At 40.5% G+C, this 13,571-nt stretch overlaps 1 protein-coding gene across 2 annotated transcripts in view; it reads right to left on the minus strand.

Moving 5' to 3' along the window:
* The window catches only part of PPP1CB (protein phosphatase 1 catalytic subunit beta), a 28,915-nt gene extending 15,686 nt beyond the window's left edge, over positions 1–13,229 (minus strand). The window contains exons 1-2 of one of the 2 annotated variants that reach the window (XM_069009794.1): positions 12,924–13,229; positions 397–528 (exon numbers count right to left, since the gene is read on the minus strand). In XM_069009794.1, coding sequence (XP_068865895.1) covers positions 397–528; positions 12,924–12,975 — 184 coding nt within the window. In that variant the 5' untranslated portion in view covers positions 12,976–13,229. Of the gene's footprint in view, positions 1–396; positions 529–12,136; positions 12,159–12,923 lie in introns of those variants that run through there. The other variant, XM_069009795.1, reaches the window with a different exon arrangement.
* Positions 13,230–13,571: the final 342 nt, after the last annotated feature.

Raw genomic sequence — 13,571 nt, forward strand, 5'->3', positions numbered from 1 at the left:
GGTCTTTGTTTGTTTATGCTTTGAAGTGAGCAACTGCAACATACAACATTTGAGTTTTTTAAAAGCAGCTAACTGCTTTCTGAAATAGTGATCAGAAGAGCAGCAGCTCTGTGCAAGCAAGGGACAGGTTGCAAAATTTGCACTACATGAGGGCACAAGCAGCCCTTACTGTCAAGGAAACTTGCTCCAAAATTGTGTGAAGAGCATCAGCAATCTACCAAGTGCTAGCTGCTTTTTCTTCACTTAATCCAATTTAAATTGAAAACTAAATTCAAGATTTTGAAGACCTCCCTCTAATCTCAAGATCATTTGCCTGACTCAGTATTCTTCCAACCCCCTACCATAGAACTAGATTAAAACACCTACATAAAACACATACACATCAAGCTTACATACCACAAATTTTCAGAGGTGCCTCTAGTTCCAGAAGAATAGGCTGGCTAAGAAATATTTCCCGTGATTTTATGCACAAGCCCCGAACTTCTGCTTCGGTCATCTGAACAATCTTCCCAGGACGACATCCTCGTACTGAAATGAGATATTTAACAGTTCAAGGTAACTACCACACAGATATACAGCAATAGCTAAACGCAGATGATCTGTACTTAAAACCTGTATTTGACAAAAAGCCAGCATCACATTCCACATACGTACCAAATACCATGGAATTATGCTGTCCAATGAATTGTAAAATTAATCTCTGATACTGTGTAATCTGTGCTTAAAGATCTGTATGCATTCAGGTTCTCAGAAGAGAACAATTTAGGCTGTGCTTTTGTCCATATCTGTATAAATAGCAATTTTAAGAAGTATTTAATTTAACAATCCCTTTATGCTAGAGTATTCATAAAATACAAGAAAAATCTCGAGAGCAGAAAACCTGAAAACATTTCTGCATTAGCACAAGGTAAACTTCTTTAGGACTGTTAAGTTCAACAGGACTAGTTAAATACAAAGAAAAAAATCATAGGCATGATTATGTTTACACTTTCAGCAGCTTTCAGGAACATCACACTAAAACTACATATGAAACTTTCATATATAATGGCTCTTAAATAACTGAAACCTTTACAGCCAAGAACATTCTAATTAGAATGAAATTGAATTCACAAAACCTGTAAGTCAGGTACTCAAGACCTATATTTAGCATAAGTTTTCAAAAGCATTCTCATGTCATTGCACTCCAACCAACATCCTCTGGCAAGTTTATCTGCAGCTGCTTCTTTCTACAAGTATCTGTATGATTCCTCTGTCAGAGGCTTTAATGTGTCTTTAATGAGGCAGCAAAATAGAACAAATGTGTCTTCACTTCGACCGATCCAGTTGAGTCTTGCATCTCAGCATAAACCAAACTTCAGAGTTCAAAGTAATAAGCCAGAATCTATTGCTGTCTACCACAGGCGAACATCCTGTCCTGCCATCTGTTTTAGATGAAAAGAACATTCAGCATTAAACCATGGTAGTACCTACAAGGGAAAGTAGTATGAAACTTCCACAGCTCAAATCCAAATGCTTTCAAATTCAAGCACAGTAAGACACTACTCCATAAAAATTTTAGCTGCAACTTCAGTTAGTCTAATAGATTTGTGAACAGAAGAGCAAAAACTAGTTTTTCACGCACAGCAAATTCCTAGATCACCTACTTATTCTCTCCGAAACAGAAGAGTAAGCTTGCAACTTCTTTTTTAAATTAACACAACCTTTTCCTTTTATTTCTGCTTAGTTCCTAGAAAACCTACTTTATAGAGGAGATCACTATAATTACATGTAGCATTATCTACATTGTGCAATGGGGAAGAAAGGATATGAGGGAAAATGGTTTGTCCTAGGTCACCTAGTACTACAGTCCAAAGTGTTAAGCTCAAAAAGCTCTGCTCTGGTTATCACTGCATACTTGTCCCAGTGTAAGTGCACATGTGACCAGGCCAACACGGTGCTATAAATATTTATTTTTAATAAACACCAGACACATGTTAAACAGAAGTTAGGAAGCAGTCATGGGAATGTGTGAAAAGGCAGAACTGAATAGCGGTTTTCAAAAGCAGGGAAGAGATGTGAAATTAGATCCTGGGACAGCTAGTTTGAGTGCCAAAGTAGGAGGAAGAACAGTCTACCTGAAGTTGAGGATATATTGGAAATGCTTAGCTCATTAGAACCTCACAAGAAAAAGGCTGAGGCATATGGGACTTCTTTCAGTGAAGCTCTGAATCACTACCAGGTGATAGTTAACACATGGTAAGTCACATTCCTCTTGCTAATTAAGATTTCAACTATACTTGAGAAAGCAAACAGCGTTTTAGTAACACGTTGTTATTTTTCATGCATTAAGATGTTGAGTTACATATTAGAAGAATACAAAGTCAGACATCAGAGATAATCAAGGTGACTTGCAAGCAATATATGCCTACAGGCTTCCATTTCATCACCCCTCAAACATCTGAGCAATGTTCTTACAGGTACATCTTCAGCCCCATTACTAGCAAAAAACCCCCAGAAAACTCAAGCTTGACAGCTTTGTACAGGACGTGACTATCCAATTTGTGAGGTACCAAAATGTTCCAATAAACTTCATTCCAAATGCTTACATTCCAATAGCTTATAATGATCCCCTTCGGAGACCTGAGACTCCTTTTAATAGGCACAATAAACTGCCTTTATACATAAGCTCCCACCTGAACAAGCAGAGTCTTCATATTACAATGGCTACAATTTTAATTAAACAATTGCTCTATTTTAGACCCATAGCTTGCAAAAAAGTCACACCAAAGCACCATGCAGCACAACCAGCTTTCCAGTCATGTCTTCCCACTGGATTCTTTTAACCATAAACAATGACATTCTCTTCTGTATTTAACTACTTTCATTATGTTTTCCAACACCAGAATTATGCCATTTCATACAGATCAAAACTAAGAAGTGGAACTGCACACTTATTATATCCACTCTAGTTTTGGAACTCAAACCTGGGAAAGCCCACTATGTACAACATCAATGTTACCAGAAGCAGCACCAGACCAAGCATTGAGATCAAAATTGAGGTAACAGTTCAAGTAGGGCACCCAAAATACTTAAAATAACTTGGACCCAGTCAATATTTCTTACAACACCAGCCTTTAGCTCCCTTTGGAACTCACACGGAGGTTTAAACTTGGAACATTTGCTTTATAGGATTGATGCTTTGAGTGGTGCTGGATTTTTTCATGAGAAGACACAGTGAACATGCAGCTCCTGACTTCATAATTAACTGCCAGTCAGTGCCTTGATGCTAGTTCTTTACTTCTAACAGTAAAGCCCTAAATGCTGCAAGTCCTCAACAGACAAATCAACCAAGTAACTTATTACCTCACTTCAGATTTTCCAGGCTAAGAGACACTTCTACAACTCTGACAGGTGTATCACTCAGAAGAGGAGGCAACACACACCTGATGATCAGTCACTTCCATCCTTTGGGAAGGGTGCAGATCTGAGCCCTCGCACCTTTGCCAAGGCACTCTCCACCCAAACAGTCCCCAGCCCCAGAGAAAACATGTAAGTTCAGTTACATTTGAAGTAATACAAAACCTGGGGGTTCATGACAAAAAATCATCAATACTAGTTAAGATAAAAGCAGTTTTCTCCCACAGTTCACTGATCAGCAAAAAGGGTACTACATATTGAAAAATGAGCGGCTCCTGTGACCCTGAAAGCCTCAGCACTCCACTGGATTCACAAAGACACTGAAAGGCTTGCCAAGTAGTCATCTGGAACAGATGTGCCACAGCTGTGGTACAAGTACACAAGTACGACTAAGCACTTATTTCAGCAGCTTACATTACAACTAGAATTTTGTTCAAGTTCCCTTGACTCAACTGAGCCTTGTATGTATTGTAAACAACACTGCATTTAGTTTTTCAAAAGCCAAATCCCCAAGAACAGATTGAAGGGGAGGTTCTAAGAACCAGATCAAGAGTGTAAGAGATGTTTTTCAGACTCATTTACAAATTACTATAGCTAACCACTCAAGTCATAGCTTCACACATTGCAAAATCTGTAGCTCACAAAAAGCCTTTAACAGCATTTGGAAAACCACCATTTTTAACAGCTGACAGTTACCCAGAGCAGAAATACTGTATCAACATTAAAGGTAAATTAATTCTCTTTAATCTAAAATGCAGATGCCGTAAACAAGCTTTGATTTACGTAAATTAGCCTTTCGATATGGACAGTAGGGACAGCAATTCCTGTTGAAATACACAAACACACGTGCATAGTGCTTTGACAGAACAAGCCTTTCCTGCAGTGAGCTTCAAGCAGAGTGACATAGCAGGGAATAAAAAGAAATAAAAGCAAATATATGCATTGAACACTGAGACTTATATTAACACAACAGATCCTATAGTCATCCAAAAGCTGCTATAATTGATACTAGAATAACCTCTGCATCTACACAATCTTTTATAAGCAACCTTAAGAAGTCCAGTAACAGTAATTAGCAATCTAAGACATGAGCTGCACAGCCGCAGGTAAAAGCTTTGACAAAAAATAACATTTTTTTTAATCCCTCCAAACTCATGCCAGAGAGTAGTAGATTATGTAAGCCAATACTGGAAAGAAAAAGGAAAGTGGGTCAAAAATAGGCTGTTGGAAGTGCCACTTACATCGCTTTTTTCCATAGCCTTTCATGAAATGGAAAAAATCTATTTAACCTAATCTGTCATACTGCTTCCGGTGTGCCTTTCTCTAAGAAACTAAGTTGCTCATTTTGTGCCATCACTAGTAGTTTCTTCAATTACTAAGTCAGCTGTGGTATGCACAGCTACCATAAGCATATACATGGTGTTGGTCTCCAGGATTGCAGCACCCTGCCTACTAGACGTAACACTGACAATTTTACCATAACATAAAAACCCAGAGACTCCTCCCTAGCATCATAAAAAATTGGGTCAGCGTTACTGCTAATAAGCACTCCTTTCCCTATACGCTCCTTTTTTTGCAGACAGGCATTTATGTGGCCACAAAGTAGCCACACAGTAAACTGCATCAGTGAACTGATATTTTATTTCCAGAACAAAGACACAACAAATCAAAAGTGTAATCTAAACAGTTCCCCAAGTTGAAGACTACATCCTCTGTGAACTTGAGCTAGGGCTAGTGAAAGAATAAGCAGCTGGTTCTGCTTCTTTTCACAGTACCTGCAGTCAAGCTTATTTCTGAAATCATGGCTTTAGGAATCTACTTTGCCAGAGCAGATCTAAAAAAAAAACAACCCAAACTACAACACAAGATTGCAAGCATGCAATTTTACAAATTGCACACAAGCAATTCCTTTGAGCTTGCACTCCCCCCACATTCTGTGGCATGTTTAATCATTGGTGATTAACAACTCCAACATTTAACTTTTTTTCTTTGTACTTAAAAGTACTTTGGAGTATTTGGCAAATGTTGAACAGCCTGCCAGTAATAGGAGCAGAACAGATTTGAAAGTTAAAGGTGGCATTACCTATGACTTGGGAAAAAAACAAGCAGTCCTCACACTGATTTTGGAAGCACATTCTGAAGTTATCTGCTCTCAGTATTTTTAACATCCAAATTACATACTTTCATGAGTTAAAGTCAGGAATCCTATACTGGGTTTTAAAAGCAACTCTCAATTTTGAAAGCAAAACTTCTACTCCCTCAAAATATCTTCTGTTATTTAACTTGTTCAGCTGCCATCCAGAAGCGGCCACTCCCTACCTTGCAGCTAAACAGAGTTAAGCCAGCAACACAAGTTTTAAACTTTCAGAACTGCTGTGACAGAACTAAGCTTAGAATGGCTCTCATTCACGAGTTACACTGGTGGACAACAATAATATAAATGAACCCGTTAGAGCTTTGCTCAATTCAGCAGGAACGTATTGCTGAATATACAGCTCTTCTGCAGTGTACCCAGCAAAGCCCTGTACCCTTCCTACCATACATCACCCAAATTTCCCACTAAAAATAAAACAATCAGTCTTCTAGGGAGTTACTTTTCCTAAAAAACTGTGCTTTTATATCCAAGTAACCTTAAAGTCTTTCTAAAACTGCCTTCACCAGATGACCTTGACATTAAGTATTTTGCTGAAGAACAGCAATTGCTTGTGAACTCATTTTAGCAGGCTTATTTAACATCAAACACAATTTCACTGCAGAGTAAGAGACAGCCCAAGCCTTTAATGGGAAAAAAAAACCCTAGCAATGAAGTGGTGTTGTTCTACCCAAACTTGAATTTACATTCTTAAAATACATACTACCCAGCAAAATTTATACTCATGGAGAAGAATGTAAAATTGCTTCAGGGGATGCCCCAGTATGAAAACATGCAAGTGTACCTACACCAACCTTTACCCATTCCTTTAGCTTTTCATGGACCACCTGCTTCCTTACCCAGAAGTTCCATAAACTAATTGATGTCCCAGTCATTCTGTATCATACATGGTTCCAAGAACTGCTGAATTCAATGCTGAAGGACAAGATCATATGTTCTGTATTTACTGTTTGCTTAAGTACACTTGAACCTAAAACTCAAGCAACCAGCAAAACAGAAGGTAGAAGCCTCTCACTATGCTGTATGTACAGTGATAGCAATTCCTGTCCTAGTCTACTTGGAAAGCTAAAAAATTTCACAAAAATTTCATGAAACAAAGAATTTTAGCTTCTTTCTCAAAGGCTTTTCTTTTCCCCCAAAACAGGACTAATAAAATTCCTAAAATTCAAGGAAAGCAAAGGTAAATTACAAAGTTACTCCGTAACTTCTGAGAAGTACCAAGGAGAGAAGTTACTGAAGCTATGATACAAAAAGCTTGGTGTAACTTCTGTACATCACCGTCTCTGGTACTTAACCAATACAGTTACATGGGATATAAACACAAAGAGCTTTGTATCAAGCTTGGTATAAAAAAAAAAAAAACAAACCAACCAAACACAAAATACCTCCTCCCCCCCCCACAAAAAAAACCCAAAAAACACAGAAAAGATGGTGCTGTGAAACTACAATGTCCTAGGTAGTGTACTAAGACAAATCACACAACAGAAGGTTCACTTCAATGTTCAAATTATAAACCAGACACCTATTAGATCTAGAGGCACCTCAGGCTGTAGTTAAGAGTAGATTCCCCTATACATCCCCCTTCATTATGTACTGCATCTGACCTTACTGAGTAACAGCCAAATATAGTACATTGCCTTTACCACAGTCTGGGGTTTAGCAGGGTGCTTTCTTCCCTTGTAAAAAAATTTACATACCTACCTTTCATGGTAACTAATGAGCATTTAAGACAACTTTTAATACTTAATAGTTACAGTTATCTTAAATTAAAACAGTGTTTCTCTCCTTTTACACTATCATTTCGCTGTGCAGTGAGCAGGACACTGAATGACTCAAGTAAAACCTGTGCTGCAGAGTATCTAAAGGAAACAGTTACTGAATCATGCAGCCTTCAAGTGGCCAGATAGCCACATAGAATAAAGAATCCCAGCAGACATTGCCTGATGCTGGGCTCTTGGCCTCCACTGCACTTTTTCAAGCCAACCATTCAATTCGTCATGCACTTAAAAAGCTAAAGACGAAGTAGCTGATATCTGCACTGCTGTACGAACCCAGAAACAAACTTCATTCTTCTGTCCCTCCTCTCTGGTTAATACAATACCTACCCTCCTAGAAAAACATCAAAACCATCGATTTTCTTTCTCTCTTTAAAAACTAACAGTATATATATTTTTAAAAATCCTTTGCAAGAAACTCCGTTTAAAGTTATTCTTGTTTCTTTTCCTAGTAACAAATTATCCAGTGATTTCACACCAAGCCAGGTAGTAACTCTTCTTTACTCAAGATTCATCACCATGGTTTGTTTATACTGTTTTGCAAGAGATCGATAAGGTCTGTTTTTCTTCTCTACAACTGCCTCTCTTTTTCAGCATCAGTTACAGAGCCTGGAACTGCAAGCACTACTACCATATCATAACACCACACCGTCAGGCTGGCTGGATATATTAATTAGTTAGGACAGTAACAAAATAAGAAATAATGTTATTGACCATAGCATGTTTGACCAGTATGCTCTATACCATTTAAAACTAGTAAGGAAAAAATCTCAATTATTTCATAAGAATTTAAAATCCAACTTTCATTTTAAAAGTTAACTTACATTCAAATTTCTATGTTTATCACAACCTGTAAGGCCTCTGAAATCACAAGAAAATGAAGCCTGCAGCTTTCTTAGAAGACATCACATGACACAGTAAGAACACCAAGGCAATCACAAAAATCACCCTTTTAGCTGAACATTGAAGCAATAACCATTCTCTACATCTACTAGTAGTATGACAATTGTCTTCTTGGATATTTCCTAGCTTCCTTGGTGCATTCGTACTATCAGAACTAGTAGCCCTCAGTCTCACCCTAAATAATTTTGTTTTAGAAAACATCCACATTAAGTTCAGTCAGATTAATTCAAATTGTAATTTTGATTAGGTTAGCTAGATTTAGGCAAGCAAGGAATCTCGCCTAGACAAGGCAAATTTGTTTGTACAGCAATATAAATGAAGCCTCAGTGCAGAAAGCCATCTTGTACCTAAGGTTACTATATGTCTGGGTTTCCCTAAGTACAGCCTCTCTTCCATATGGTAAACTCCCTAGTGTTTACTAAGACACCTATAAATTTAAAAGAGCAGAGAGTCACTCCAGCTGGGCTGCCTTACATGGAGAAATTTTAAGAAACAGACAGTAGAGGAAGCCCAACATCCTAAAAGAAATATGAAAGTCTTACTTAACACCATTCACAGCACTCTTTATAAGTCAAGGTTACACCTATTCCAGTATACTTGCTTTGATACAGAGGCAATTTTTGCCACACATCACTAAATTTAAAGTACCTCAGAATCTGGCTTAAATGTGAACCTGGTGCACCCATTTAGTCCAGCATTGTTGCCAATTTCAGGGCATATCCCAGATAGGGATACATAGTATTCCTATATTAGGCAAAACACAACTAGCAAGTTCAGCTGCAGAGTCCAAGAGAAAAAACTACATTGAGAAAAAAATTTCTCTGTTCACATTGGAGAGTATTATTCAAGAAGACTCTTGAATCACAGCCTTCCAATACTTAAAGAGGGCTTATAAGAAAGATGAGAACAGACTTTTTAGTAGGGCTTGTTGTGATAGGACTGGATTTATACTGAAAAAAAAAATTAAAGACTAGATATAAGGATGAAATTTTTTTACTATGACAGTGATGAAACACTGAACAGGTTGCCCAGAGAGGTGGTGGATGCTCCATTCCTGGAAACATTCAAGGTCACACTGGACAGGGCTCTGAGCAACCTGATCTAGTTGAAGCTGTGCCTCTCACTGGAGAGGGGTTGGACTAGGTGACCTTTACAGGCTCCTTCCAACTCAAACCATTTCATGATTCTGTATTCCACATATGACGTACTCATGGCAGTCTCGTGTGTGCATATTCCTGTGCTGTCCACAGCTAGAATGGACTGGGAAAAAATCTATCCACCAGATGGCATAGCTGGGAAGGTAGGAAGGAAAAAAATAAAAACACGAAAAAAGTACACACACTGAAGCAAAAATAAGACCATCACCTTTGCGTACCGTAACATAACACAGCTAAACCTACCCTGTGATTCTGAATACCAGTACAAGAAGGAAACACTCTAAACAAATTTGGCTTATTCACTTTCATGGTCACTTATCACTCTAAAAGTCTTCTAGCAAAGCTATGGAATTCTGTGTTTAAATGGCCTGTAAATCTTTGCAGATTGACTCATGACAGACAACAAAAGTCAAAGTGTCTCCAAGATAGTGAGGCAGACATGTCGGAGCACCAGCATCTCCCTCATTCTTCTAGTAAAGCAACAGGAATTAGACTTTAAATCTGGTAGACAGTACCTGGCAAACAGAGACAAAACAAAATAAAGCATTGCTATGTTCAGACTTTATGTATACACTTGAGTTTTACTTTCCTCCAAAGAGTGGTTATTTATATATCACTAACTATTGGCAAAGTACTAGACATTGCAAGAGAAAGTGAATTCAAAAAGAGCTCTTACCATTCCTAAATTCACCACTTAACCAATGAAAAGAGGGTAAGAACTTGGTATATGCAAAAGAACATGGAAATTAAAAGCTAATGTCCTAGAAAACAATCAACATGCATCACACTCTGGTTCAAGTAAGTCTTTATGAAAACTCCCCAAATTTCACTCAAGAGTTAATCAATCTGTCTTTCAGCACTCAAAAGATCTCCAAAGTAAGTAAGTGTACATTCAAGATAAGCATACAGGCACACTCCTTGAGGACTGGGAAGATGTTCTTGATGAATTCTCCCAAGCAGCTCAGCTGTAGGCCAGTTCATATTGGTATCTCAAAAAAACCCCCCAAAACAAAATCACAATTAAACATGAAGAAAGACAACCCAAGTAGGTAACTCCAAACAAAAGGCAAGTTAATGTGTCATATAACCTAGAAGTAATACGGATAAAAACAGAGTAACCTAATTAAAGTAGAAGCAAGATCTCCTGACAGTTAATATCACAGCCTAGAAACAGGTGTCACCACCCAGCAACCCAATGACAGCAGAGAAGTTTCATGCTGCTGTGGCTTTTGATACGTATTTGCTACCTCTAAAAAATTATGCGTAGCAGCCACTGAGAGGCAATTGCAGACTGTTACTCAAAGCCATACCTTTCACTTAAAGCAACCAAAAGGACTAAAAGCATACAGCATGACAACATTTAATGAAAGCGTCTTTTTATTATTTCACTGTGCTTACATTTACACCACAAAAGCCATGTTTCCTTATCCTTTTAAGTCAAAGTTGAAGTGTGAGTAATGGAGCCAAACAACTTGCTTTGAACAATTTCACCAGAGATAACAGTCAACAGATATTTTTCTGCGCAACCAGCGTGGGGAGGGATTCATACTCACTTTACCAGAACAGGTCAGCTAAGCAACACAGCATGAGCTCCAGAATGTGAGCTGCCAATTGTACAAAAAAAAAAAAAAGCTTCATTGTGGAACACTACTATTTGAACCACAGCTTAGAATGCTATATGCCAGCAGTGCAACAAATAAAAGTGTAAAAAAGGAAAAATAATCCACACACAATGCATTCCTTTAATTGCTGCAATTTTTTTCAAACAAAACCTGTAGAATTACCTATTACGTCTCAGACACAAGATGTTGTACAACACACTCCTCTACTGTTAGAAGAGGACAAGCAGAGAGAAAACACCCCACTCCCCTTAAAAATCTTCCTAATCTCTGCTCAGTTAAAAACAGAGAAGAAAAATTATAAGCAAGGCTTGGTTCAGAAGTTGTACATACATACATCCCTAACGGTTAAAGCGCTATGGAAAACAAAAAGCACAGGCTGCTCAAAGACAAGGTAAGAATCATAACCCAAAAAGCTACAAAGTTGCAACACAAGTACTTATGGTGTATATAAACTGTATGGAACACATATTTTAAAAGTCTTCAAAAAAAAAAAAAGCAGAGTAATATTTAAGAGGGAACAGAACAATCCAACAAGTTGCATGCCAAAACACTACAGAATCCCCTCCTCTTAAAGCTATCTATATTTAAATAACTACACTAACAAGTACCTTTCAAATATATTATTTAAAGTGTCTCAAAACCCCCAGAACCATAAACATATATGTATCTTGATGTCCCCCTAAAAAGTCTGCCCTAAAAAGTCAACATTTACTAGGTTATTAGTCTTAAAAGCCTACCTATTAATCTGGGTTTCAACATCCAGAAAAAGGGAGTTTTATCTGCATTAGCAATCTAAGAGAAACTTCAACTGATACCTGTTTCTTCATACTACACTACACACCTTAAATCACAAATATAAGCACAACTGTTCAAAGACTTCATGTATTTTTAAATACTAATTTTGCTGCTCATAATTTTCACATCGAAAAAGATGAGACAGAAGCTACTAACAAGTCCTTAAAGCCCTAAACCTGCTGCTTTGTAGTAACTCGGCTGAACAAAACTCAGCCTTACTAAACTTGTTTCACTTCCCAAACTATACATGCTCCATAAATTCCTTTCTAGAAGCCTTCTGCAATGTGACCCAACTATCTAAGGAGTACAGCAACCAAATAAATGAACAGCGCATACCCATGCAAGTACCCGCGTCTCATCTCCAGCATACCAGGTATTTGTTGAATGTGGAAAGAAAGACTAATGGGAGAAGAGGCCCAAGAAGACTAAACATTCACGACATAACTTAAATAAAAGGAAAACGCTAGTAGTAATTCCCCAGCTTCTCCAAAAACAGGCAATAAGTCAGCTTCTTCGTTACTTTAAAGGGCAAAATCACTATTTAATACACACAAAACCCTACATAGCTTTAATTAGCCATCCATGAGAGCCACTTCTGGAGACTGCCCCGTAGGCACGCTGAGGAATGTCAGCGCACTAAATGCCTCTGCTCCCCCCGACACTCACGTACACACAACCCCACACCTAACGCAGCTCGCAGACGTAATTTTACACACGGAGGACTGTGACTACAACCCAACCGGAGGGGCGGGGGTGAAAAGGCCGCTCAAGAGCTCAGCTAGCGAGGCGTCCCCAGCTCGCCCCTCAGCCAGGCAGCTGCAGCGGGGTGAAGATGGGAAGATAGAAAACGAGGCTTTTTTTTTTTTTTTTTGCTGTTAAATAGGAATGCAGCCAGACAGGGCGGGCACCCCCGCGCACAGCAGCCCCTCCTCCCTCCGCGGGGCTGCAGGGCCGGGGCTCCGGGCACCGGCGGGACGCGCCGAGCCCGCTCCCGGCCGCCACCCCGGGCCCGGCGGCGCAGGGAAGGAGCTGCCCCGCTTGCCCCGCACCGCACCGGCAGCCCCGGCTCTTCGCGCGGGGAGCGGCGGCGGTGCCCTCTGGCTCCCCGCGGCGCCCCGCTCACCTTCCAGCAGCCGGGTGATGAGGCTGTCCACGTTCAGCTCCCCGTCCGCCATTTTGTGGCCACCAGACTCGGTCCCGGGCGGGGAGAGGGCGGGGTGGAGGGCGCTCCACGGAGGAGGAGGAGCAGGGAGCGGCGGCCGCAGCGACTGTAGCTCCCCCCACCCCCCTCCGGCGGTCCCCGGCGGCCGCCCGGCTTCTCCCGCTCCCTCGCAGCTAAATGGGGGGAAGCGGCCACCGCTCCTCCCCGCGCCTCCTCCCCTCCTCAGGAGCCGCCAGGGCGCATGTGCCGCCTCGCCCGCCGCCGCCGCTCCGCGCCCCGGCAGCGCGCAGGCGCGGCGGGCTCGGCGGCGCAGGCGCGGAGCGGGCGCGGCCGTGCCCCGGTGCCCGCCGAGTGCCCGCGGCCTGGGGCGGAAGGGGGAGAGCGAGCGCCGGGAGCCTCCGCGTCACCCGGGGGTCAGCGCTGCGCCTGCTCGCACCGCACCTGCGGGATCTCGCCGTTTATTAAAGATTAAAATAAAATCTGTCGTAACTGGAATGGCGAGTCGTGCTCTTTAGAGTGCTCTTCTAATGCAGTTGCCAGAGAAAACTCCGTGGGTCCTGTTTCACTGCGGCTGGACCTGCTAAGAGTACTTTTTTGGTGATTTCTGGA

The sequence above is a fragment of the Aphelocoma coerulescens genome, chromosome 3 (genome assembly GCF_041296385.1).
Source record: "Aphelocoma coerulescens isolate FSJ_1873_10779 chromosome 3, UR_Acoe_1.0, whole genome shotgun sequence".
In the NCBI taxonomy this organism is placed as follows: Eukaryota; Metazoa; Chordata; class Aves; order Passeriformes; family Corvidae; genus Aphelocoma; species Aphelocoma coerulescens.